At 34.1% G+C, this 23,541-nt stretch overlaps 1 protein-coding gene across 5 annotated transcripts in view; it reads left to right on the top strand.

Moving 5' to 3' along the window:
* Window positions 1-22,350, top strand: part of LOC101890781 (uncharacterized) — a 58,643-nt gene extending 36,293 nt beyond the window's left edge. For 3 of the 5 annotated variants that reach the window (XM_059125127.1, XM_005186732.4, XM_005186728.4), the window contains 8 exons: window positions 15,548-15,654; window positions 18,094-18,205; window positions 18,284-18,668; window positions 18,737-18,951; window positions 19,009-19,167; window positions 19,314-19,765; window positions 19,830-20,809; window positions 22,172-22,350. In XM_059125127.1, the coding sequence (XP_058981110.1) occupies window positions 15,548-15,654; window positions 18,094-18,205; window positions 18,284-18,668; window positions 18,737-18,951; window positions 19,009-19,167; window positions 19,314-19,765; window positions 19,830-20,809; window positions 22,172-22,327 (2,566 nt within the window). In that variant the 3' untranslated portion in view covers window positions 22,328-22,350. Of the gene's footprint in view, window positions 1-3,886; window positions 3,919-14,635; window positions 15,460-15,547; window positions 15,655-18,093; window positions 18,206-18,283; window positions 18,669-18,736; window positions 18,952-19,008; window positions 19,168-19,313; window positions 19,766-19,829; window positions 20,810-22,171 lie in introns of those variants that run through there. The other 2 variants (XM_059125128.1, XM_005186733.4) reach the window with 2 other exon arrangements.
* Window positions 22,351-23,541: the final 1,191 nt, after the last annotated feature.

The raw sequence follows: 23,541 nt of genomic DNA, 5'->3' as shown, positions 1-23,541 counted from the left end.
AATTTTTTTTTTAAATGTTTTGGGACCCATTTAGTGTATGGATTAGACTATAAAAAAAGCCCAATGGTATACGTAATTCACCACATTGATGCAATTTATATACAATTTACAAAACTTTGTATCTCTAAGCCAAAATTTTGCAAATTATAAATTTTTATAGAATTTCACCTCGTGGTGAGTTTTTCAAGAAATTCACCACACCCTGATTTTTGTGGATTCTTGCCTTAAAGCAAATATTTTATTCAATGGTTTCAAAAAAATATTTTTTTACCAAATATTTTACAGAAAATTCTGGAATGTTTAACAGATATTCAACTTAAAAATATTTGATTCAGGAAACTACAGGTGGTTGATATATACATTTTAAGTCACAGTTTTGAAAACGATGAATTTTTAAAGAATTTAACCTCGTGGTGAGTTTCTGAAAAAAATTCACCACATCTTGATTTTTGTGGATTCTTGCCTTGTAGCCAGCATTTTACTTAATGTTAAAAAATAGTTTTTATCAATGATTTTTCAGAAAATTCGTGAAAAATCATCTGATTTCGTATTTAAATTAAAAAATATTTAATGAACTCTATTAAAAACACAAAAGGCTTATATATAAATTTAAATTTTTAAGTCAACATTTCTTAAGAAATTTACCACACCTTGATAATTGCGGATTCTTGCCTTACAGCCAAAATTTTATTCAATGGTTTCAAAAAAATATTTTTTTTATAAAATATTTTTCAGAAAATTCGGCAATATTTAACAAGTATTGAACTTGAAAAATATTAAAATAATTCTATTGGAAACCATAAAAGTTTCATTTGTAGATTTAAATATCTAAGTCAAAATTTTGAAAATGATGAATTTTTAGAGAATTTTTCCTCGTGGTGAGTTTTTGAAGAAATTTACCGTACTATGATTTTTGTGGTGAATGATTGATTTGATCGTGTCTTATTGCCGAAAATTTGTTCACTTGTTTCAAAAAATAGTTTTTATAAATTACAAATTATGATTTTTTAGAAAATTTCACCTATTAGTGTGTTTCTCAAGAAATTCACCACACCTTGATTTTTGTGGATTCTTGCCTATTGTAAAAAATTTTACTCAACTGTTTCACAAAAATATTTTTTATGAACGATCTTTCAGAAAATTCGTGAAAAATCATCTGATGCCGTATTTTATTCACCACAACGGTTTATAACAGAAAGCTATTAAAACTTAAAATTAAAAGTTCAATTCAATTTGCATAAAAATGGCTTGATTATGTGAATTTACGATTTTTTATAGGCGTGGTGAGTTTTCCAAGAAATTCACCACACATTGAATTTTTGTAAATATCATCTAAAGTTGAAAAGTTAAACAAATGTTTATTAAGTGATAGCTAATACAACATTTCTCTGGTTTTTATGCAACCAATAAATATGTTTTCCAAAATTTTATTAATTTCTACTGAATATTTGAAATTAACCACTAGATCATTTTCCTAATTAGGGCAAGTATAATAAAATTGATTAAGAAGAAATTCACAACACATTGATTTTGTTGTAAATATTGTCTAAAGTTGAAAAGTTAAACAAATGTTTATTAAGTGAGAGTGATTGTTTGTAAGCAACCAATAAATATGTTTTCCAAAGTTTTATTACTTTCTCTTGAATATATGAAATTCACCACTAGATCATTTTCCTAATTAGGGCAAGAATAATACAATTGTTTACATTGTATGTAACGAAGGATGTTAATTTTTCGATTTTATAAAATTTTTACCCGTGGTGAAATTTTTTTAGAAATTCACCACACCTTGATTTTTTCTTGTTTTTCATTAAGTGGACGATTGAATGTCATTCTTTTAAAAAGGACACTTTATCTGAATATTCTTCATGATTATTTTCTGATTTTAAAGTTTATTATAAGATGAAATTCACCACACATTGATTTTGTTATAAATATTGTCTAAAATTGAAAAGTTAAACAAATGTTTATTAAGTGATAGTGATTGTTTCTAAGCAACCAATAAATTTGTTTTCCAAAGTTTTATTGCTTTATTATTAATATTTGAAATTCACCACTAGATTATTTTCCTAATTAGGGCTAGTATAATAAAATTGATTGCATTATATAAATAGAAAAATGTTAACTACTGGATTTTATGAAATTTCTATCCGTGGTGAGTTTTTTTTAATTCACCACACCTTGATTTTTTCTCGTTTTTCATTAAATCGATGATTACATGTTATTCTCGTTGAAAGGGCAGTCAATTTGGGCCTCTTTTATGGATAATTTTAAATTTTATTTTAATACAAGAGCCTCAATTCTCTTTTTATGCAAATGTGAAATTGAAGCTATTTATAAAGGAAACAAATGTCAAATGAAAAGAAATGTTGTCATTGAACAAGAATCCACACCCATGCACCAAGATTGAGCGTTGTTGTAATACAAATTTAAGTAATTCCGTCATAAATTATCTTCATTCCCGAGTTTTTTCTCACAAAAAATTATTTTTCTCTTAAAAAAGTTTTTTTTAATATTTATTTATTTATTTATTAATTTTTTTTGGAAATTTTTGTAGTGGTTCCTTGGTACTTTTGAATATTGCCCACTGTCAAATGCAATATTACCGCTCCATTAGCGTTCTAGCATTTCCAACTGGATGCCAACAAATTTATTAACAATCATTTGAAATCGATATAGTACAAGATTTCCGTTTATTGACGTTTTATTTTTGTCTGTCAACCCGCTCCGTGTCGTGGTTGTCGTCATCGCCGTCACCGTCGCTGACTCGTGAATGTGGTTAATTTACGTGAACCAGCTGTCATCCCTGTAAATATGTTTCAATCATTAGGGGCTCATGATTCGATTTTTGCCAACAACCTAAACCTTAGACCCCCCTCGCTCCTCTCTTCCCCTTTTGCACTTGGTGCAATGTAAATTGCATCTTTCATTGTTTGGTTGGGTTTGTTTTGTTTTTAAGCTGGACAAGTTGCTCAAATCGGATTTTTTGAAAACAATCCTCATTTAGTTGCTGTCGATTGGCAGTTGGAAGTTGTTGAACGTTCGCTAGTTTGTTGTGTTGAAATCGTACGCCAAAACCGCAAGAGTGAAAACAAGTTTTTGAACCAAAAACCAAAAAAAAAAAATTGCTACGATTATGGTTTTGACTTAATGATTTGTTGGTATTCTGTGGCTAATTTGTTTTTATCTTGGGAAATAACAAACATAAATCGTGCAAATTTGATTGATTAGATTAACAAAAAAAAAAAAAAAAAGAAAAAAGCGATGGTCGGTCGCTCGCTCGTAGTCGTTGTTTTTGGTTTTATCAACTAAATATTTTTGTGTGATTTCGATTGTGACTTATATTATTTTGTGCCATATTTTGAGCGTGTGTTTTTGTTGTCATTTCGGAGGCTCCCTGGCAATTTAGAGGCAATCCACCAGCCAACTTATTGGAGGAGGAAGAGGAGGTGAGTTGCAGAGTTTGGGAATATTGGTATTTTGTTAGTTAATCAAATTGTCACATGTACTCACTCACACAGTGTGTGCACATGTGTGTTTGCGTGCCTACGTGTTTGAGAGTGTCAAGGGTTCGAAATATCAAAAAATTAGAGCCATTTGATAGCAGTGTGGTGTGGAGGTGGCGCTAGCCTGAAGTTGTGACAACCGCACGAGTGAATATTTGTGCGTAAACGTGATATCATACCACCAAAATAAGTTGCTACGGCAGTGGGCCAATCGACGCCACCACCATAACAACAATAATAACAAAAGGCTGGCCGAAAATTTTGCAAAAAATAAAAGAAATAAACTTTAAAACAATCTACAAATAAAAATTGTGTAAATGATTTAAAACAAAACACACACTTACCAACAACAACAACAAAAACAATAACAAAAGAAAAGAAAAGGCGACAAGTTGATGTCATTGTTATATTGGTTTGTTTATTGTCACAACAACAATAAAATTATTGTAGTTTTGAAGTGGTGAAAGATATTATTTCTTTATTGCCTAAGAAGTATTCAAATTGTAGTGATTATCGATAATTAAAAGAAAAAAAGTATAACGTAAAGGCTTTAAACAGATAATACCAAAATGAAAAACGTAAATTATAACAAGTTCTTAAGTAAAAGGCAGCTGCAACTTTGCATTCGTCAACGGTTAGCCAAAGAACTTACAACAGTGTGACAGCTATTTTTTTTTTTTTTTTGAAATCTAAAAGCGATTAAAAAAATCCTCCGAGTCAAGAAATTTGTGAAATAATTGTTTTTAAATATTTTATATCCTTTGTCCTTGGTCATTTGTTTTTTCCAATTCTTTTCCAAGAAATCAGTCATGTTCAGGTTTGGCTTATATTCTACATCGTGTTTTCACACCAACAGGTAATTGTAGATCATGGGCATTTCCCGTCTAATATCCTTGAAAATAAAATTAAATTAAAATTCTTCTAATAGGATTTTTTAAATAAAATATAAAATTCCTTTTCGTTATCACCTAAATCCTCGAAAAAATACGGAATCAACAGTTAATTTGTTTGAAATCTAAAAAGGATTACTAAAGTCATTTAAGACCAGAAATTTGTGAAATTAAAAATAAATTAATTACTATATTATTTTATGGTATTTTTTTTTTAAATATTTGTTATCCTTCGTCCTTGGTCATTTGATTTTTTCAATTATTTGCCAAGAAATTTATTATGTTAAGGTTTGGGTAAGGGTTTTCACATCAACAGGTATTTGTCTATTATGGACATTTTTCGTCTAACGTCCTTGAAAATAATATTTCAATACTCTCCAATGGGATAATAAATTATATAATTAATTAATAATAATAAATAATAAATTTCATCTCGTTATAAATAGTTCTACCAAAATCCTCGAAAAATGCGGAAACTAAATGAAATACTAAATTCCTTCTCGTTATCAATAGTAGTAGTAATAGCAAAATCCTCAGAAGAATACCGAAATATACATTTTCAGGGAATATTTCAAATAAATTCAAATCATGCCCCTTGAAATCGTCCTTAAGGTCTGGAAAAAATTTATATACTTTCTGCCTCTATGAAACTTTTATTTTTTTACCTGTTTTTACAAATTTAAATCAAAATGTTCTGAAGTTTTTTGAACGGTGTAATGTGTGTGTGTGTGTGTGTGTGTGTTTTTTTTTATGGAAATTAAAAATTTGAGACATAAAATTTTATAAATTCCTTTATGACTTCTAATGTTATATCCTTGATAGCTCTCTATTTCCTAATAAAAAAAAACAAGTAAAAAAGCTGTAAATTAGGCCAGGCCCATCTTTGAATACCCTCAACCATTTGGAACGATTTTGGCAATTTTCAAAAACAAAAAAACATTAAAAATTCTGTTAAAATCTTAAAAATACCGAATGTGGGCGTTATATTAGGGTCTATACGACGACGTGGACCTGTATAGGCAACTTTTGTCATAAACCATTACCATATTCAAATGCGAAACTTGAATAAAAAAATCGGTCATCAAATTACCGAATATAGGGAGTTACCGTTATATTGGGACTATACGAAGACGTGGACCTGCACAGACAATTTTCTTTCATATGCTGTAGTACCAATTACGAACTTCAAATAGCAAATTTGAAACAATTCCAGTGAATAATGTCGCTAAAATCATCAAAATACCGAATATCGTGAGGTACCGTTATATTGTGGCTATACCAAGACGACGTGGACATGCACCGACAATTTTCTGTCATAGGCTGTAGTATCCATTACGAACTTCAAATACCGAATTTGAAACAATTCCGGTGAATAATGTCCCTAAAATCACTAAAATACTAAAAAAGGGGGGAGGTACCATTATATGGGGGCTATACCAAAACGTGGACCTACATGAACCATTTTCAATACCAAAAGTCCTGCAGACATAATACACATTTGAGTAAAATTTTATCAATCTACTTTATTTCGTTCGGATGCTAGATTGATTTCCACAGACGGACAGACATAGCTAAATCGACATAGAATTTTATGCTGATTAAAAATATATATACTTTCCAAATTATGGTGGAGGGTATAAAAGGCGAAGAGGAAGTAAAAATATTTGTTCGAAGCCCTGTGATGCGAAAAGTGCCCAAGAAAAATATTAATCGTCAAGTCTTAAAAATTGTGATATTTCTTTTAACTTTTAATGGCCCAGACATAATTGATATCTTTTTTTCTTTTGGCCTATTTTTACAAATTTAAACCAAATTGAAATTCAAAATTTTGAGAAATAATATTTGTATAAATTCCTGTATGACTTCTGAAATAAAATCCTTAAATGCGACCAATTTTCCAACAAAAAAAAGAGAAGAGAAGTAAAAATATTTGTCGATGCCCTGTGATACCAAAAATTCCAAGAGCTTTCATATACAACTTTCAAAACTAAATTATTAATTGTCAAGTCTTAAAAAAATCCTTCTCAAGGCTTCATTTTTAAGGCTATACATTTGAGAACAAGTGTTTGCAAAAATCTCTAATTTCAACAGACATAAACCTTCAATATAAATAATAACTCTAATAAAGTTGATAAAGTGGAAATTTCTTTCATTGAACTGCAAGAAATCAGCCCTATTCGATTAGAATACCGTAATTACACGTGAAAACTTAACAAGTTATGAAAAATATCGAATCACCCAATGATATTCTCCTCCTGCCCTCTATCGACAAAATCCATATAAGTTTTATTAAAAATTTTTTCTGTTTTGTATTTTTTTTTTTTTTTTTCAAACGATGTGCCATTAGGCACAAATGACTTTTTAATTGGGGGCAAAGTTGGGAGAAAGTGACAGAGAAAATTAAATAAAAAAATATTAATGATAGAAACTTTACTAAATTTACTATGAAATCATACTTAGCTCATCGTAGAGGGTAATGACCAAATAAAATGACAAAAAATCGTTGTCTTTAAAAGATTATTATTTTTTATATAAGTCTTAAAAATAAATAAATAAATAAAAATTTTCAATTTTAAATAATTTTCTATAGCATAAAAAACAAGTGACTAAGAGTGAAAAAGTTTGGATGAAGTGAATCGAAAGGAAATAAACAATTACTACAAGAGAATAACCTGACTTTTTCCATACATTTTTTATCATTTTTCAATAATTACAGTTACCTAGACTTCTATATATATTTTTTTATTTTTTTTCTTACATTTTTGCTGAATTTTTTTAAATCAGATTCGTCTTAATGCTCCAGTCAATCTTAGCTAAAAAAAAGAAAAAAGACAAGTTAAAAAATATAAGTCGGGTTTGTCGACAGATATATATCCTCAGCCAATGTCCGTTTACCGAAGAATTTCACTCATCAAATACTGATAAAAAATATTGGGATGAGCAAAAGAAAGTCGAACATTTTCGCATTTCATGCAAAAAAGTTTTAATAAATTTTTTAACCTTTTTTTGGGATGTACGAGAGGGGTGGGGTCGGTAAATTCCGTATTCATATCTGACCTGTGATTTACAGAAATACTTATATGTGAAAAAATAGGAGTATAAAAATTTTTACCCATTGAGAGGGAGTTACCAGAAATGGTGGGTCGATATCCATTCTCTATCACACCAGATCTCGCATAATTAAAAGTGTTGGCTTGTTTGAAATTTGAAGAGAATCGGAGTCGGAATTTCCAATTTTGTGAGCGTTTTGGTTATTCAGAATCTTGACCCCTTTGTGGGGGAGGTACCAGAAGAGGTGGCCCGATATATATCTTCTTCACACCAGTTATTGTGTTAGAAAAAATATTGGAATGTGTGAAATTTTAAGAGAATCGGATGCTTATTTCACATTTTGTGAGAGCTTAAATTATTCAACATTTTGACCAATTTGTTGGGAGGTACCAAACCAGTGGACGAAAATATCCCATTATCCCATTTTTACTAGATCTTGTGTTATCAAAAATGCTAGAATGTGTGAAATTTGAATTATTCAAAAATTTGACCCGCGGTTTGGGATGTACCAGTAGAATGGTCCGATATACTCCATCTTCACACCTGATCTTCTATTGATAGAAATATTTGCATGTGCCGAGTTTGAAAGTATTCAGATGCTCGTTTCGCATTTTATGAAAGATGTAATTATTCCAAATTTTGGAACCGTTGTGGGGAGGTGCCAGAGGTTATGGACCAATATCTACCAACTTCCCAACGGATCTTGTGTTGATAGGAATAATGACATGTGCAGAGTTTGAAACAGATCGAATGCTCATTTCTCGTTTAATGAGTTTCATGGATTTTGAAAATACTGACCCATTGTGGGGAAGATACAAGAGATCTCGTGTTTGGTAGTAATATTAAAACGTGCAAAATTTGAATATAACCAAACACTTATTTCGCATTTTCCGAGAGTTATAATAATTCAAAATGTTGACCCTTTGGGGGGAGGAACTTGATGGAGTTGAACGGTATTGACCATTTTCGCACCTGACATAGCACTGATAAATATATTGAGATTTGCAATGTTTACACAATATTGTTCTTGTTCTACACGTTAAATTATTTTCTGTGAATATGTTGACCTTTTGTGGTTGACATACCAGAAGGCGTGGATCGGTGTTGCTCATATCCCAACTCGATCTAAATTTGGGAATATTTTTACGATTGGATCAAATTCGGCACTCCCTTTAAGAGTTATTGTGAGCAGCAGTTCGACTCCAAATGCCCTGAAACGAATTTGGTTCAAAGAGACCAAGGGTCTAAAACCGTTATTTCGATAAGGCACATTTTGGTCGTATCAATTGATATATACCCTCTGTGCCCTATGGCTGAGAGTATAAACATCAATGTGTCCTCCGATGCCCACAACATGCATACTTTGGGAATTTTCCAGCATTACATACCTTCCTTCCCACAAAATGGAATGAACAGCAATAAAACCATAACTAACCCCCATATGCGTTTTCGCAACCCATAAAAAATACCCACACAGGACCATAAAAAATACCCCCCATATGACCTGCAATTATCCCCAAAAATAGCAAAACAACAAACAATCAAACTATCTATCTATACCGGTTATCTCAAAAAATATAACTCAATAAAATTTTGCATCTGTTGTGTTGCAGCTAATCAAACATGGAACGTGCGTTTCATTACATTTCCGTATGACGTGCAAAATACGTATGGTCGGTCGCTTCATAATTGCTTGCGCGATTCGCAATTCGTTCAATCCCCTCTCATTCATGTTGTTGGTGGGTATTCATGTGTTTTTTATCGCTCCCCACCAACAAAATTTGTATAAATGTTATCACTGAATTGTTACTAGCCGCAGCTGAGTGAGTATAGGCGTGTGTGTGTGTGTGCAACAAGGTGCCTATCAAAGGAACGAACCTCAACAGCAACAATAGTCTCCCCAAATTGGTCATACAGAATTGTTGGTTTTTTTCCTTTTTGGCGCTCGTTTGTTGTTCGGCTTGTTATGTTTTAATCTCAAGTGCGTGTTTCCAATTGGAATATACCTAGTGGGTATTTATGCGTGTAATAAAGCAATATGCGCGCAATCACAGGCCTTCACAAATGCCACACACAAATCTCCTCTTTAGTTATACTCACTCTCTCTCCATATATTTCTTGGAGTCTCCCCTTTGTTATAAAAAAAACAACTCTCTCCATCTCTCATTCTTTTCGTTTCCCCATATTTTGTTCTATACCTCCCAGTTATGTTATTAGGCCGGAAAACAGCTGTTTTCTTAATTCAATGGCTGATTGTTGTTGTGTTTTCCGCCTATCAGTCTGTCTCACATTGAGCAGAATATGGTTTTGTTTGTCTCCCCAACTCTATCAACTCAAAATACTCAGTTTATACTCACTTCTGAAAAGGGGGTCTGTTTGGCGCCACATTGTACTCTCCACATTTGCCTTTGTTTATATTTCTGTCTCAGCTTTTGTTTTTCGAGAGCCACTCTCGCTCACTGTTTCTCTCTGTTGTTGGTGGTGTGTCTGCATGTGAGCGTGTTTAAAAGTCATTTTTATTATTAGTTATGACCTCATCATCGATTATTTTGTGGTTGATTCTTATTGAAGCGGTTCCTCTTGTTATTTTTTTTCTTTATTTTTTTTTTTTTTTTTGCACAAACAGCGGTAACAACAACAAAAGTAATAACCAACAAATGTTATAACAGCAACGTAACGTTAAAACAACAAATAATAGTGCCAGGCCAACAGCAGCCGCAGTAGTCAATAACAACATTTTTACACTAGATATTCTCAAGCTCTATAAAGTCTGCCGCTGTCTTCTGATTCGAATAGGCGACGACGACAACGCCATCGACACCGCGATGCATGCATGCATGCCTGCATTCACAGACATACCTTTGGATTCTTTGGCTACCCCTCGGCATACCAGCACATACCTATGGTGTTAATTGTTGTGTATACAACTAATAGTTTATATCGTGTGGATAGGTGGGTGGTAGCAAAAGTTTGGGTAAAAATAGGTAGAAAGAAAACCCACGACTATAGGTCTTCTACAAAGAGACAATGCATTATATTTGGAAGACGATATGTAGGTATTTTCGAGACGACTTAAAGGTCGTCTATCTTTAGGCGTCTTCAGGATCATCACTTTAGACGACTTTAAGGTCGTCTCTTTAGACGACTTTAAGGTCGTCTATCTTTAGACGACTCTTTAGACGACTTTAAGCTCGTCTCTTTTGACGACTTCAAGGTCGCCCTCTCACCTTTAGGCCCCTCTCTTTTTAGACGACTTTAAGGTCGTCTATCTTTAGACGACTTTAAGGTCGTCTATCTTTAGACGACTTTAAGGTCGTCTATCTTTAGACGACTTTAAGCTCGTCTCTTTAGACGACTTTAAGCTCGTCTCTTTAGACGACTTTAAGCTCGTCTCTTTAGACGACTTTAAGCTCGTCTCTTTTGACGACTTCAAGGTCGCCCTCTCGCCTTTAGGGCCCTTTCTTTTTAGACGACTTTAAGGTCGTCTCTGTAGACGACTTCTCAAACTTTAGTTGCTACCTCCCTACCTCTTGTATATCGTATTTTTATGTCAACTTATCTGTTTATATTCCAGGCGGGAGTAAATATTTTTCTAAACTCTGACAGACTTAAATAAACGGATTTATTTTATATGACAATGTAGTGAGATCAGCTGTAGAGGGCGAGGAGGAGAGTCAGAGAAACCGAATAGTTGCCTGGGGGCATATTTAATGCGAATTGCACGATAATGTTAGGAAGAAGAACGACCGGATGTGTTGCGTCTGAATGAATGAATGAAGGAACTTTTGAATGGATCAATTGGGATGAAATAGCTTATTTAAAATACAAAGAAATCTTCGAATCTGCAAAAAGTGAAATTCCCATTGTTATCACTTGCTGTGTTATACTTTCCAATTCTTGAAACCCATTTGCGACAGCTTTAAAGCCGCAATCAATGTAGGAATTACAAAATAGATACATGTTTATGTTTTTTTTTTTTCTTATTTTTCTTCAGCGATTCATTCATTCATATTCGCAAGTGGTTTCGATAAAAATGGTTATGATGATTATGTCATTGAATGATTTTTTTTTCTCTTCTTATTTTTTTCTATTTTTATTCAATAAACTAATGATAAAATTTCATTGTTGTTGCTGGTGCTGTTCTTGCTTGGAATATGCGCTGGCGGCTTTCGGCATTTGTTCAACAATTTGCATAATAAATGAATGTTAATACGATTAAAAGTTATTTATCCGCTTTGAATAGGTGAACCAAAAAAAAACACCACCACCACCGCAAAAACAACAACAACAACAACGCAGCATACATTATACTGAATGACTTATATCCACAAAAAGACACCTTTGTGTACAAACTTGTATGGGCTGGCTATGTGGATCATTAACCCAAAGAAATTCTCAATTTGAATCTGTATTGTTTTCGTACACCTCTCTGGTCCATCCAACCAACCATTCATCCATCCACCTACACTACACATATAGCTTTTTTTGATTGCCATCCACCGTCACCATCAACCGACCGACCGACCGTATGTTGTATGATGTGGAGGTGCCTCTTTATCGTCATATTTGTTGTTTATGACGGCTTTAGTAGTGCTGTCTGTGATGACAGCGGGTGGAGGAGGAGGGATCGCGTAGTTGTAGTGCATATTATTGCTCTAAATCTAATCAAATCAACCATAACACACTCAATCCAATTAAAATAATTAATGTTTTTTATATTTTTTTAAGAAAATTTGCCTCATGTGACAAATTGCTCATGAGAGGGCAAGAATGTCATCAAACTTGTCTGAAGAAATGAAAAAAACATAAAATAGTACAAGTTGTGTGTACACCTTATGCGTAGCTTTGAGAGATTTTCACAAGGTGGACATTGAATTGACTTGAAGATGCAATTCGAAACGTTGTGATTGGAATTCTAGAATGACATTCGTAAATTGGTACATACAAACTGGAATGGGAGAATTCACTTCGAATTTATGAGATTTTTTCGTATTATTTAATGTGAAATTTGATACAAAATAATTTAAATGTTTTCAAATTAAAAATGGAATAACTTAAAGTTCAAGTGCAATAATTCGGATTAAAAAATTAAAAGTAATTCTTTCAAAAAAAGTTTTGAATTGTGGGTATTTAATCCTCAGAAAAAAATTTTTCGACGGTTTTGCATAACCTCTATGTATATAACGATACCGCCCGATATTCGGTGGAACTTAGAAGCATTTTTAAAAGAAGATTTTAAGGACGTCTGTGCAATGGATGCTAAGGTCGCAAAGAGGACTTTAAGATCTTCTTTAAATCTTATAATGCTTTTAATAGACTCCACTATTAAATTTTCATTGCGTTTGCAACACCTCAAAATATTTTTCGGAGGCTCCATAAATTTTATATATTCTGGAGCAACGTAAAATTCTATGTCGATTTAGCTCTGTTAGCCTGTATATCTGTACCGTGGAATTACAAAGAGCTCGAACTATCAAACATAGAGTTTTATCCGCTTTGATGTTGATATTGAAAGTGAAATATAACGGTCCAATGGGATTTTAGATTTGGTAGATTTAACTAACGACTGAAAAATACTCACGAGCGGGAGAGCTCGATGATTATGAGTATTTTCAAGAAGTTTTCTCTCCAGATCGTATACAAAAGATAAAAAAGAAAAACAACAGAAGCAAGGCATTGCAAGTGGCCAGTTGATATTGTGTACAAAAACAACCCCACAACTTGTGAATAAAACACCAGTAGAGAGAATCTAAGAAATGCTCGGAAAGATAGAATCTGCTCGATTTTGAGCTCATTTTTCTCGCACTCAAAAAAGCGAATAGACTCGCTCTTATTTGAGCGACTTAGAAAAATAGAGAGTAACCATTTTCCTTTTTTTTTTACTCGCAAGAGTACTTCCGCTCAAATTTGAGTTGAGAGGGAGAGAAAATCGTTCAGAGCAATTGAGTGTAGCCCACCAAACAAACCAGGTGTAATTAAATGCTTCAGTTTATCAATGCAACAACTTTTTGGAATGGGCCTGCATTAAGGCCCCTCCTGAATTTTGTAGGTTTGGGTCCCAATTTTCAATCGAATCGACTGCAATTTAATATTCTGGTTTCTCGATGGCTAGATTAAATCCATGGCAAAAATATTCAATGTAGGTCCCCATTTTGCCCAGCATACAGGGTGAGATAAAAAACTGAAACAAAGTCAAACGCCGTAATTTTTACTTTTTTTAAAAAATTGTTAAATAAAAGCTAAAAATGTCGGAAATATCATAAAATTTTAGAATAAGTTTAGATTTATTCGAAGTGGTCACCTTTGGCACGAATTATAGCCTTCAAACGGCCAATGCAACCGTCACACGCTGTGCGAATATTGCTCTGCGGTATTTTGGTTCATTCCCGGCGAAGCGCTTGCTTGAGGTGATCGACACTTTGGTATTTTTTAGTGCCAAGCTTGCTTTCCAAAATACTCTAGACACAATAGTCCAAGGGATTGGTATCCGGAGATTTCGGTGGCCATTGTGCGTTGGAAATGAAGCGAGGAACCTCATTTCGTAACCATAATTTTAACAGTTGTCGGACGAGTGGCTTAAAAATGACAGCAGTCTGAAGTTTGTTGCAATAATGTCATCTCATCCTGCATACACTAATTAGCCCAATGGACATGACTAGATCGATTCCAAAGGTACCAAAATCGCATTTCACCAAAAGAGACATGGGATCTACATGAGATCTGCGATCGTTATTTCAATGAGGCACATTTTCGCTATACGACATAATATTTGCATACCCTCTACAGCCACATGGTTGAGGGCAACAAAAACGCTAAGTGCAAATATTTATTTAAAAATACCTATTAAATGAGTGTTGTTTTTTTTTTGCGAAATCCCTATCAATCTTCCGTAGCTAGATAATCCAATCAACACAATATTTAATGAGAATCTTGAAAACGTCATTAATAATGAAAACAAACTACAAAATATCTCCCAATTCTTATCAGCTGCAAAGCAGCACAACATCTCTTAATACCAACAATTAATCATGCAGGAAGGAGGGGATCGATCGCAATGATCTCTCGTTCTCACATGGGTTGGCTGGCTGGCTATTCCTCGAATAGGCAGATAGATAGCATTCCTACGAAGCCCCCCAACAATTGCGTAGCAATTTTTTGAATTATTTCACATTGAGTTCAGTGTGAGTGACTGAGTGAGTGGTGAGGTGTGAAGACCAGATTCGGTTATAAATTTTCGCCCAAGAAAATTCTGCAGCAATAGACCATCCGTTCGCCCGCTGCATGACGTTCTAAAATTTCTAAACATTGTTTGTCTTCTGTTGTTTTTGGAAATTTCCAAACAATATTCAATGAAATTGCACTCGTTTCATTGTTGCTGCCGCCGTACATGGCCATAAACGGATGTGAAAACTCCCAGCTTCTGTGGTACCTCAAAGAGCTGTTGTGCCCCAAACGTGCCGTGGTGCTGTTGGCAATTGATTGCAAAATCGCTGATGATTTCATGTTACACATATTTTGGTTTTGGATTTTGCTGTTTGTTGGAAATTTATTAGACCCAAGAGAGAGATTGATGGCTGTAGTGTTTGGGCGTTTGTTTGACTTGCCGTTGGATCACTCCAACTAAACCAAGAAAGGCCAAATTGTGTGTTTTTCGGTTAAAGAAAAAAAATTAGAAGAAGAAGAAGAAAAAATAACCAACTGTCTGCTGCATGTTGGCGTAACTTTCAAGTATTTGTATGCGTTTCACTGACTGACTCAACAAGCTCTTTAACAAACTCTGTGTGTTGGTTGGTTGGCCGGTTTGTCGGTCGTTTGGTCGATTAATTTATCCAACGTGTAATGATGCAATTGTTTATTTGTTGTATGTTTTTATTTCTAATGTTTGATTGCTCCACGGTATGCGGCAAAGCATTCACCTTTCGCCTCAAACCAGCATCAAACTTGATGTCGGACAGTAGTAGCGAGCAGGAGGCGCTGCTGATGGGATGTGAAAAGACTCCTCAATATATTAGGTTATTTCATTATTTTTTTAAACTTAAAGTGAAAGAAATTATATTTTATGGTTCTAATGATTATTTTCTTTTTTTTTTCTCATTACAGTGAGGTCCTAGCTGCCTGGCGTGCCAAAGCAAGATGCAATGTTGTACCTGCCGAACGTACTCAAGAACTATTTCAAGAGCTGAGTTTCCATCCAAATGACAAACAGAGTAAGTTGAATACATAATAGTCCTTTCAAATGATTTGGGATATCTTTTCATAGAGGATTTACAGATTGTTATGAAAGACATTACAGGTCAGAAGAGATCTTAAAATGTTCTCAGAATGATCAGAAAGAGATCTATGATTTTTTTCTATAAATAATATCTATAAAATATCTCATAGAAAATCTGCAAATATCCTTTCAGAGGATCAGCGGTCTTCTCTCAGTATTCCAACATTAATTCTCACAGAAGTCAAAAGATCCTCTTGCGAAATATCCACAGATTAATTCATCGAAGATCAACAAAACTCTCAGAAGGCAGACAAATATTCTCACAGAAAATCAACAGATCATCTCACGAAAAGTGGACAAATTCTTTTTATGGAAGATTCACAAATCTTCAGAATATCTCCGAAGAAATGCTCTCAATTATTTAAGAGGAGATAATCGATATTCTCCTAAAATATTTGAATTTATTTTCCTAGAAGACGTACAAATATTTCCAGAGGATTTTTATATCTTATCCTAGAAGTAAGAGGAGATTTCCAGATCCAAGAAATAAGTTTTCTTCTCAGAGGACTTTTAAAAAAAATATCCTCAAATTTTGCCAAAAAACTATTGAAGATCTGAAGCTTCTTATGGAAAATCTTCAGATGTTCTCAAAAAAAAATGTTATTTCACATGAAATCTATAAATCGCTAAATATCAAAAGATGTACTCATAGAAGAACTTCATCTTGCAGAAGTTTGACGTATCTTCTCACATTTTCTAACAAAAGATTCACAAATCTCACGACTCAAAATTTTCATATCTTTTCGGAATAAATGCCTATAAAAATCTAGGAGGAGAGATTAAAATATAGTCTTCTAAAATATTTAAACTTCTTTCCCAGAAGACACACAGAAATTCTTAGAGAATGTTTATGTCTCCTCCCGAAAACATTTCTTGGTGAGAGGGAGAGAAAACTTTTCTCTGTGAGAAAAGATTCTTAAAAAATCGCATTTTTTTCAAATTTCCATTAATGATATCTTCAGATCTTCTCATAGAAAACTGCAAAATACTCTCATAGAAAATCTGTAAATAATCTCAGAGGGAGCCTTTAGATATTGTCATAAAAACCCTCAAATCCCCTCCAAATCCCCTTTTCATAGATCATCTTCAGTTTGTTCTCATATAAGAGAAAACATTTTCATAGATATCTGCAAATCCTCTCACAGGAAATTTATAAATCATCTCGGAGAGAGTCTTAAGTATTATAAACACTACTTATCCTATCATAGAAGAATGTTTCATATATGTTCTTAAGATCCTTGTTATTCTAGAAATTTTCGGGTATAGAGATCGTCTCAAACAAGATCTGATAGAATACCTATACAAATTCTCTTAGAATATTCTTATGGAAGATTAATTACTCTTCTTCTCCCTTCTCACAGGAAATTTATAAACCATCTCAGAGAGTGTCTTAAGTATTGTTCGGCTTTCTGCTAGGCATTTTCAGGTCTAGAGATTATCTCAAGCAAGATCAAAAAAAAATTATTGTAGAATACCTACATAAATTCTCTTAGTAGACCTAATGACATATTTATAGAACATTAATTGCTCTCCTCTAAATTATCTGTCGATCTTCTCACATATTTTACTTGGATTTCCCAAAAAGTCAGCTACAAAACTCTCTCAGAGCGGACCGCCAGATATCCTCCTAAAAGACCTAAAAATCCTATCAAAGAAAAAGTACATAGATTATCTTTAGATCTTCCTTTGTAAGATCAGCAGGCCTGCTTATATAAGATGCGGCCTTTGGCTAGAAATATTTTCTAAACCAGATGAATAGAAATTCCGCCAGACTATCTAAAAACAAATTTCTTAGCAAATATTGATATTCGCATAGAAGTCTTATTTGCTCTTCTCAGAGATTATTTGTCAATCTTCTTATAGATTTCACACGGATCGACCCAAAAGAGATCTATTGAATTATCTCAGAAAGGAACTTTTGATATGATGATCTTCTCATAAATTACCTGCAAATCCTATCAAAGGAAAACTTCTCAAGGATGACTTTCAAATTTTCTCAAATAAATCTTATAGAGTTTCTCTTATATAAGATCTGAACTTCTTCCAGAAATCTTTAGGTATAGAGATTTCCTCCACCAATTTCAATAGAAAATCAAAATATTTATAAAAGTTCTCATTCTAAATCCTTTCATATTCCCATAGAAAATTATTTGCTCTTCTCTGAGAGAAGATCTGCAGATAATCTGCTCAGGGAAGAGCAATTAAACTTCTCAGAGAATATATATTTTCGAAAATCTATCCAAAAAGAAGATTTTCTTATTGGATCACTAAAGACCCTGTGATATCCTCCTACAAAAGTCTACAATTCTCCTTTTAAATATACTCAAATCATCTTACTAATTCAAAATGTGTTCTCTCTCTCTTCCACTTGCAGTTAGTGATATGTTACAAACAGCAAAATTACTGGCTCGCAAAGGCAGTCGCCAATCGAATGGTTTGACATTTGGTGAATTTTGTGTATTGGCTGCCGATTTAAAAAGATTCCGGTAAGAATTTTCACAAATCTCTCCTCCGAGCACGCAACATGATCTAAATTCCAATCTTTCTTCCTTTAATTCTTGCAGCACATCCACATTTGGTTCAACATCGCCTGGCTACTGTGACAAGACCCATTTACTGAGCTCTCTACTGGATGATAATGCAACAACTGATAGTAGCGGCGACAATGAGCACAACAAAACGAAAAAACATGACAACACTACCACAACCGCCACCACCACCACCAACAACACCACAACAAATTGCAGTTTTCCAGGAAGTGAACTGCGTAGCACAAAATCTTTCAGCAGCGTGGAAGACTGTCATAAAAACGAGAAACAGAAACCAGGCGAATCGTCGACATCCGCTCCCGTTGAAGTATTTCTGGGTGGTTCCTGTAATCCAACCACCTGGCGTGCTGATGTTGCCATACCCGCCCTTAAAGAATCAGGCATTTCATTTTATAATCCAGTAAGTCCACTATTTGAAAATATCAACTTTGAAGTCATCATTCAATCTTTTGCTCTTTCTCTTTGCAGCAAGTTTCCGATTGGACGCCAGATCTCATAGAACTTGAGCATCGTGCGAAGGAGAAAGCGCGAGTGTTATTCTTTGTTATGGATTCAGAAACACGCGCGTCTGCTGGTGCCATTGAGGCGGCACATATAGCGGGTCAAAACTGCAAGCAGCTGGTGCTGGTCCTGCATCCGTACAGGCCTAACCAAAATATACTCAACGAACATATATCTCAGCAGTAAGTTGGGAAAAATAAATAATTCATTCATAATCTAAACCACCTACTTCTTTGTAGAGAGTATATTGATTTAACGCGCAATCAATTAATCTTACGCGAACTGGTCACCCGGCGTGGTCTGCCAGTGCTCAATAATATCCCCTCAGGTCTGCAGCGTACTAAGGAAATTTTAGCCGGTTTTAGAGATCCTCCTTCGAATATAGCTTCAATTTTAGTGTGAGTATGGAGCAAAGCCCAAATAATCTCTAAACTTCAGAATAAAAAATAAAAATAATAAGGGACTAAATTGAAATTCTCCCCAAACCCCTTCTGCATTGTAATACAAATTTTCTAACCCACCTTCATCCCCTTTTCCATTCCAGTGTAATACGTGGTGCTTTTGACCGTGTCAATCCCGTGTATGAACACATCACTGTTGAACAGTGTCAACGTGCTCTCTTATACTTGGGTTATGCCCAAAGTCTAGTGAATATGGATAATTTACAGAAAATCATTGCCGCTCAACGTGAAGCTTTGCAAAGTCTCAATGCCAATGATGGCAATAGTGAGGCTCCATCCAACGCCGCATCGAACCGTGGTAGTACAAAACCCTCATCTTCGTCAATGTCGTCGAGTGCTCAAAACCAAACAAACAGCAACAGTAGACCAGTTAATGCCAGCAAAAATTTCGCTGATCAAATTGATTTTAATCTTTTCTGTGTGATATCGGCCTATTTGTCGGTATTACAACAAGAGATACATGAAAGTGGTTGTATATCACCCATTAAGGGTACCAATGTTCCGCCGCCACCAGTTTATCTATCAAATTTGCAGGGTAAGATTGAAAAGTATTCTCATTCAACAATTATGTATTGACTTTTCCTTTTTCCCTTTTCTAGGCGAGGACACATTTGCCATTACCTATTTCAGCAGCAAAAACATCTCACGCACATCCAGTAATGCCAGTGTCCCTGGCAGTGAAGAACGTCTAGCCAATTCTCACGATTTACTGGGACGTAGTCGTGATAGTGGTACCTCGTCTCCACAGCCCACAGAACCACTGCGTTCACGCTCTCAAACCCTTTTGGCAAAGAGTGCCAGCAACAAACAACACGTCTTGGTCAATGTGGAGACCATCGAAACCACTGAGGTTACCACCACTCAAACCATACAACCCCAATCTGCAGCAGCGGCAGCAGCTTATGCAGCTCAATTGGTAGATATGTCTACCCAAACTTCGGTTACCGAAGAGGAAAGTGATTCAAATGATTCGGTATTTTCAAGTAGTAGTTCCATAAATTCAATTAACTACTGTGATCCCCTGGCTGGTCTATCGGCAACTCCCGACTTTCGTGATGTCTATTTGGGTGGTAGTTGCTATTTGCGCACCAAATGGCGCCAAGAATTGGCCATACCCTATTTCAAATCAAAAGGCATAACATTTCATTTACCTTCGCTACACGAAAGTCTAAATCCCAGCCAGCTGGATTTACCCGATAAGGTGGCGGCCGAAGATGATAACAATAAATCGTCGGGCCCAAATTGGCGCATCAATAGCCGGCAACCCACATCGGCAGCTAGTAATTTTATGCGTACCCGCAGAAAATGCCGTACCAATAGTGGCACCAAAACCAATGAAGAAACTGTCGAGGAGCTAACCATAGCTGAGGAATCTCTGAGTTGGACATTGTCACCAGTACGACCGAATCTCTTTAATCCATCACTGTTGGACTCGAGTCGAGTCCTATTGTTTGTCATAACCAACGAAACACGCTCTCTGGCACCCATGACATTAGCAGCTCACTGTATTGGTCTTATGTATAATGTGGTCTTGGCCGTACAAATGTTGCCGGATGGTTGTGTTATCGGCAATGAAAAGGTAAGAGAACATTCAATTTTTTTTTTCGAAAAATAACTATAAATAAGTAAAAAAGCAACTAAATTCGGCCATTTAGAAGGAACTTGAAAATTTTCAAAAAAAAAAAAAAAAAAAAAAAAAAATCCGAAAACTACCACTTAATTGAAAACCGTTATGTTACGAAGACGTAGACCTGCTTACGATTACGATTTTTTGAATAATGCTGTAGTATCCATTACAAACTTCGAATATGAAATTTGAAACAGTTTCAGTGAATAATGCCGCTAAAATCATTAAAATATCGAATATCGGGAAGTACCGTCATATGGGGGCTATACGAAGATGTGGACCTGCATACGAACTTTTTTGCCATAGGTTGTAGTACCCATTAAGATCTTCCAATACGAAATCAGAAACGATTCCGGTGAATAATGTTGCTGAAATCATCAAAATACCGACTATCGGGAGGTACCGTTATATGGGGGCTATACAAAGACGTGGACCTGCATACAAAAATTTTTGTCATAGGCTCTAGTACCAATTGCAAACTTTAAATACAAAGATTGAATTAATTCCAGTATATATTGTCGCTGTGAATCGTATTTGATATAATCTAATATCGTTACTACGGAGTCCATATTACGGCTGTGCAGGGCAAATTCAACAAATCGGATGAACAATATATATGGGAACTATAGCTATATCTGAACCGATTTTCACCAAATTTGACATACTTGTTTCTCGACTCAATTTGGTCGTAAGTGCCAAATTCCATTCCACATAGGCCAATGTTACACTTTTGGTGCACAATTAAAGGCACTTCGGACGAAGATATATATTGGAGGTATATCCAACTCTTAACCGATCTCGATAAAATTTACCAAGGCTGTTTCTGAGTTGTATTTGTTATATTTCCCCAAATATCGTTGTTACAGAGTTCATATTAGGGCTGCGTAGGACAAAAATAACAAATCGGATGAACTATATGTATGGGAGCTATGGCTATATCTCAACCGATTTCTACCAAATTTGACATGCTTGTTTTCAGGCCTAATCTTGTCGTATGTGCAAAATTCCATACTATTTGGGCTGATATTACATATTTGGTGCACAATAAAAAGCAAATCGGATGAAGATATATATGGGAGATATATCTAAATTTGACCGATTATCTCCAATTTTAATAGGGTTCGTCCTTATTGGACTTTTCCAAAAAAGGGGGTGTGGTTTACAAATGCAATTCATTTTAAGACCTTTTGGTTATAAAAATGCTAAATAACTGCATGTTCTTATACAAGTTAAAAATGCAGCTCCAATTTTGTTCGCCTAAATATTTAATATTTTATTAATTCATTAACTCTCTTATTTTTGCTTCAATTGCAGCTCACACCAACCGCCATTAAGGATTACAATCGTGGCCGTTCCTATTTAATTGATTTGGCCAAACGCCAAGGTGTACCGGTCTTTAATGATATTAAGGCAGCTTTGGAATGTACTGTGGAAAAGATACAATCCTACAATTCCAGACGTTACGAATGAATTAACCTGACAAAAAAAAGAAAGGATGCAAAACAACACCAAGCATATGGAACAATGAATTTGTTTAAATTTGCGTTGTAACAAATGCCTTGATGCCATGTATTATGAAAACATGCCGTTTTATTTGCTAAAACAACAACAAAATAGATTTTATTGTTTTTTTTTATTTGTACATATTACATAGCCTAGAAGCGATAACAAAAAATTGAAAGAAAAGAAAATAACTATAACACGAACACCCCCTCTTACAACAAATTGATTTTAACAATTGCAGTTTTACTTAATTAAGTTTTGGTTAAGTTTTAAGCTTAGATTTTCTCTCCGGATTCATATTCTTTTAATTTTTATTTTCTATTGACTCAAATACCCGCCTTATAATACCCTATCTTTTTAACTTGACCACAAACGATGTGTATAGTACAGTGTGTTTTTTTCTATTTAGTTAAATTTAGGAAATGCTAATATTATTTAAGACCCAACACATTCAAATTCAATGCATTAACATATAAGAGAATAATAATAATTATAAATAAACAAAAAACCTAAATTAATCCTAAAAATATGCTTTGAAATTGTGGAATTATGTGATGAGAGGGGAGAAAATCACATTTATTGTTTAAATGAATTACATAGTTGCCAATCCACGATGATAATGGAGGAAATGTGATTCGTATGAAAGCTAAGCTTTTATTATCAAACAATGCCAGATTAGATAAAGAAATTTAAAGCCCAAATTGAAAGATATTTTCTTTTTTATGTTACAGTCTTGAAAATTTAAAACTGATCAAAAAAAAGTTAATTGAGGCGTGGGCGTTGAACCACAGAGAAAATTAAAACAAGTTTTTCTTGAAATTATGCTTATGAAACTGGTTATCAAAGTAAAGAGAACTCTAGTAAACCGATTTTCTTTCAAAATTGCAGGTATTTTAGTTTAGAAAAATTTGTTTTTAATCCTACAAGTAAATTAATTATTATATGAAGAAGAAAACTGAATTGAATAGAATTTTAAACTTTACAAAAAAGCTAAAACCAATTTCTGTAAAACCTGTTTGTCCTTATATCCTTGGAACATTCAGACAATTAAATTTAACTGCCGTTCATTGAAATAATGAAACTTTAATCATTTAACTAAAATCTCCCACTCGTAGCTACGTTTTCTGGAACCAAGATATATCAATCCTCATTTTATGGACATATATAATTCCTTTCAGAAA

The sequence above is a fragment of the Musca domestica genome, unplaced genomic scaffold, assembly GCF_030504385.1.
Source record: "Musca domestica strain aabys unplaced genomic scaffold, Musca_domestica.polishedcontigs.V.1.1 32, whole genome shotgun sequence".
In the NCBI taxonomy this organism is placed as follows: Eukaryota; Metazoa; Arthropoda; class Insecta; order Diptera; family Muscidae; genus Musca; species Musca domestica.
This window is presented reverse-complemented; position numbering and strand designations above follow the sequence as displayed.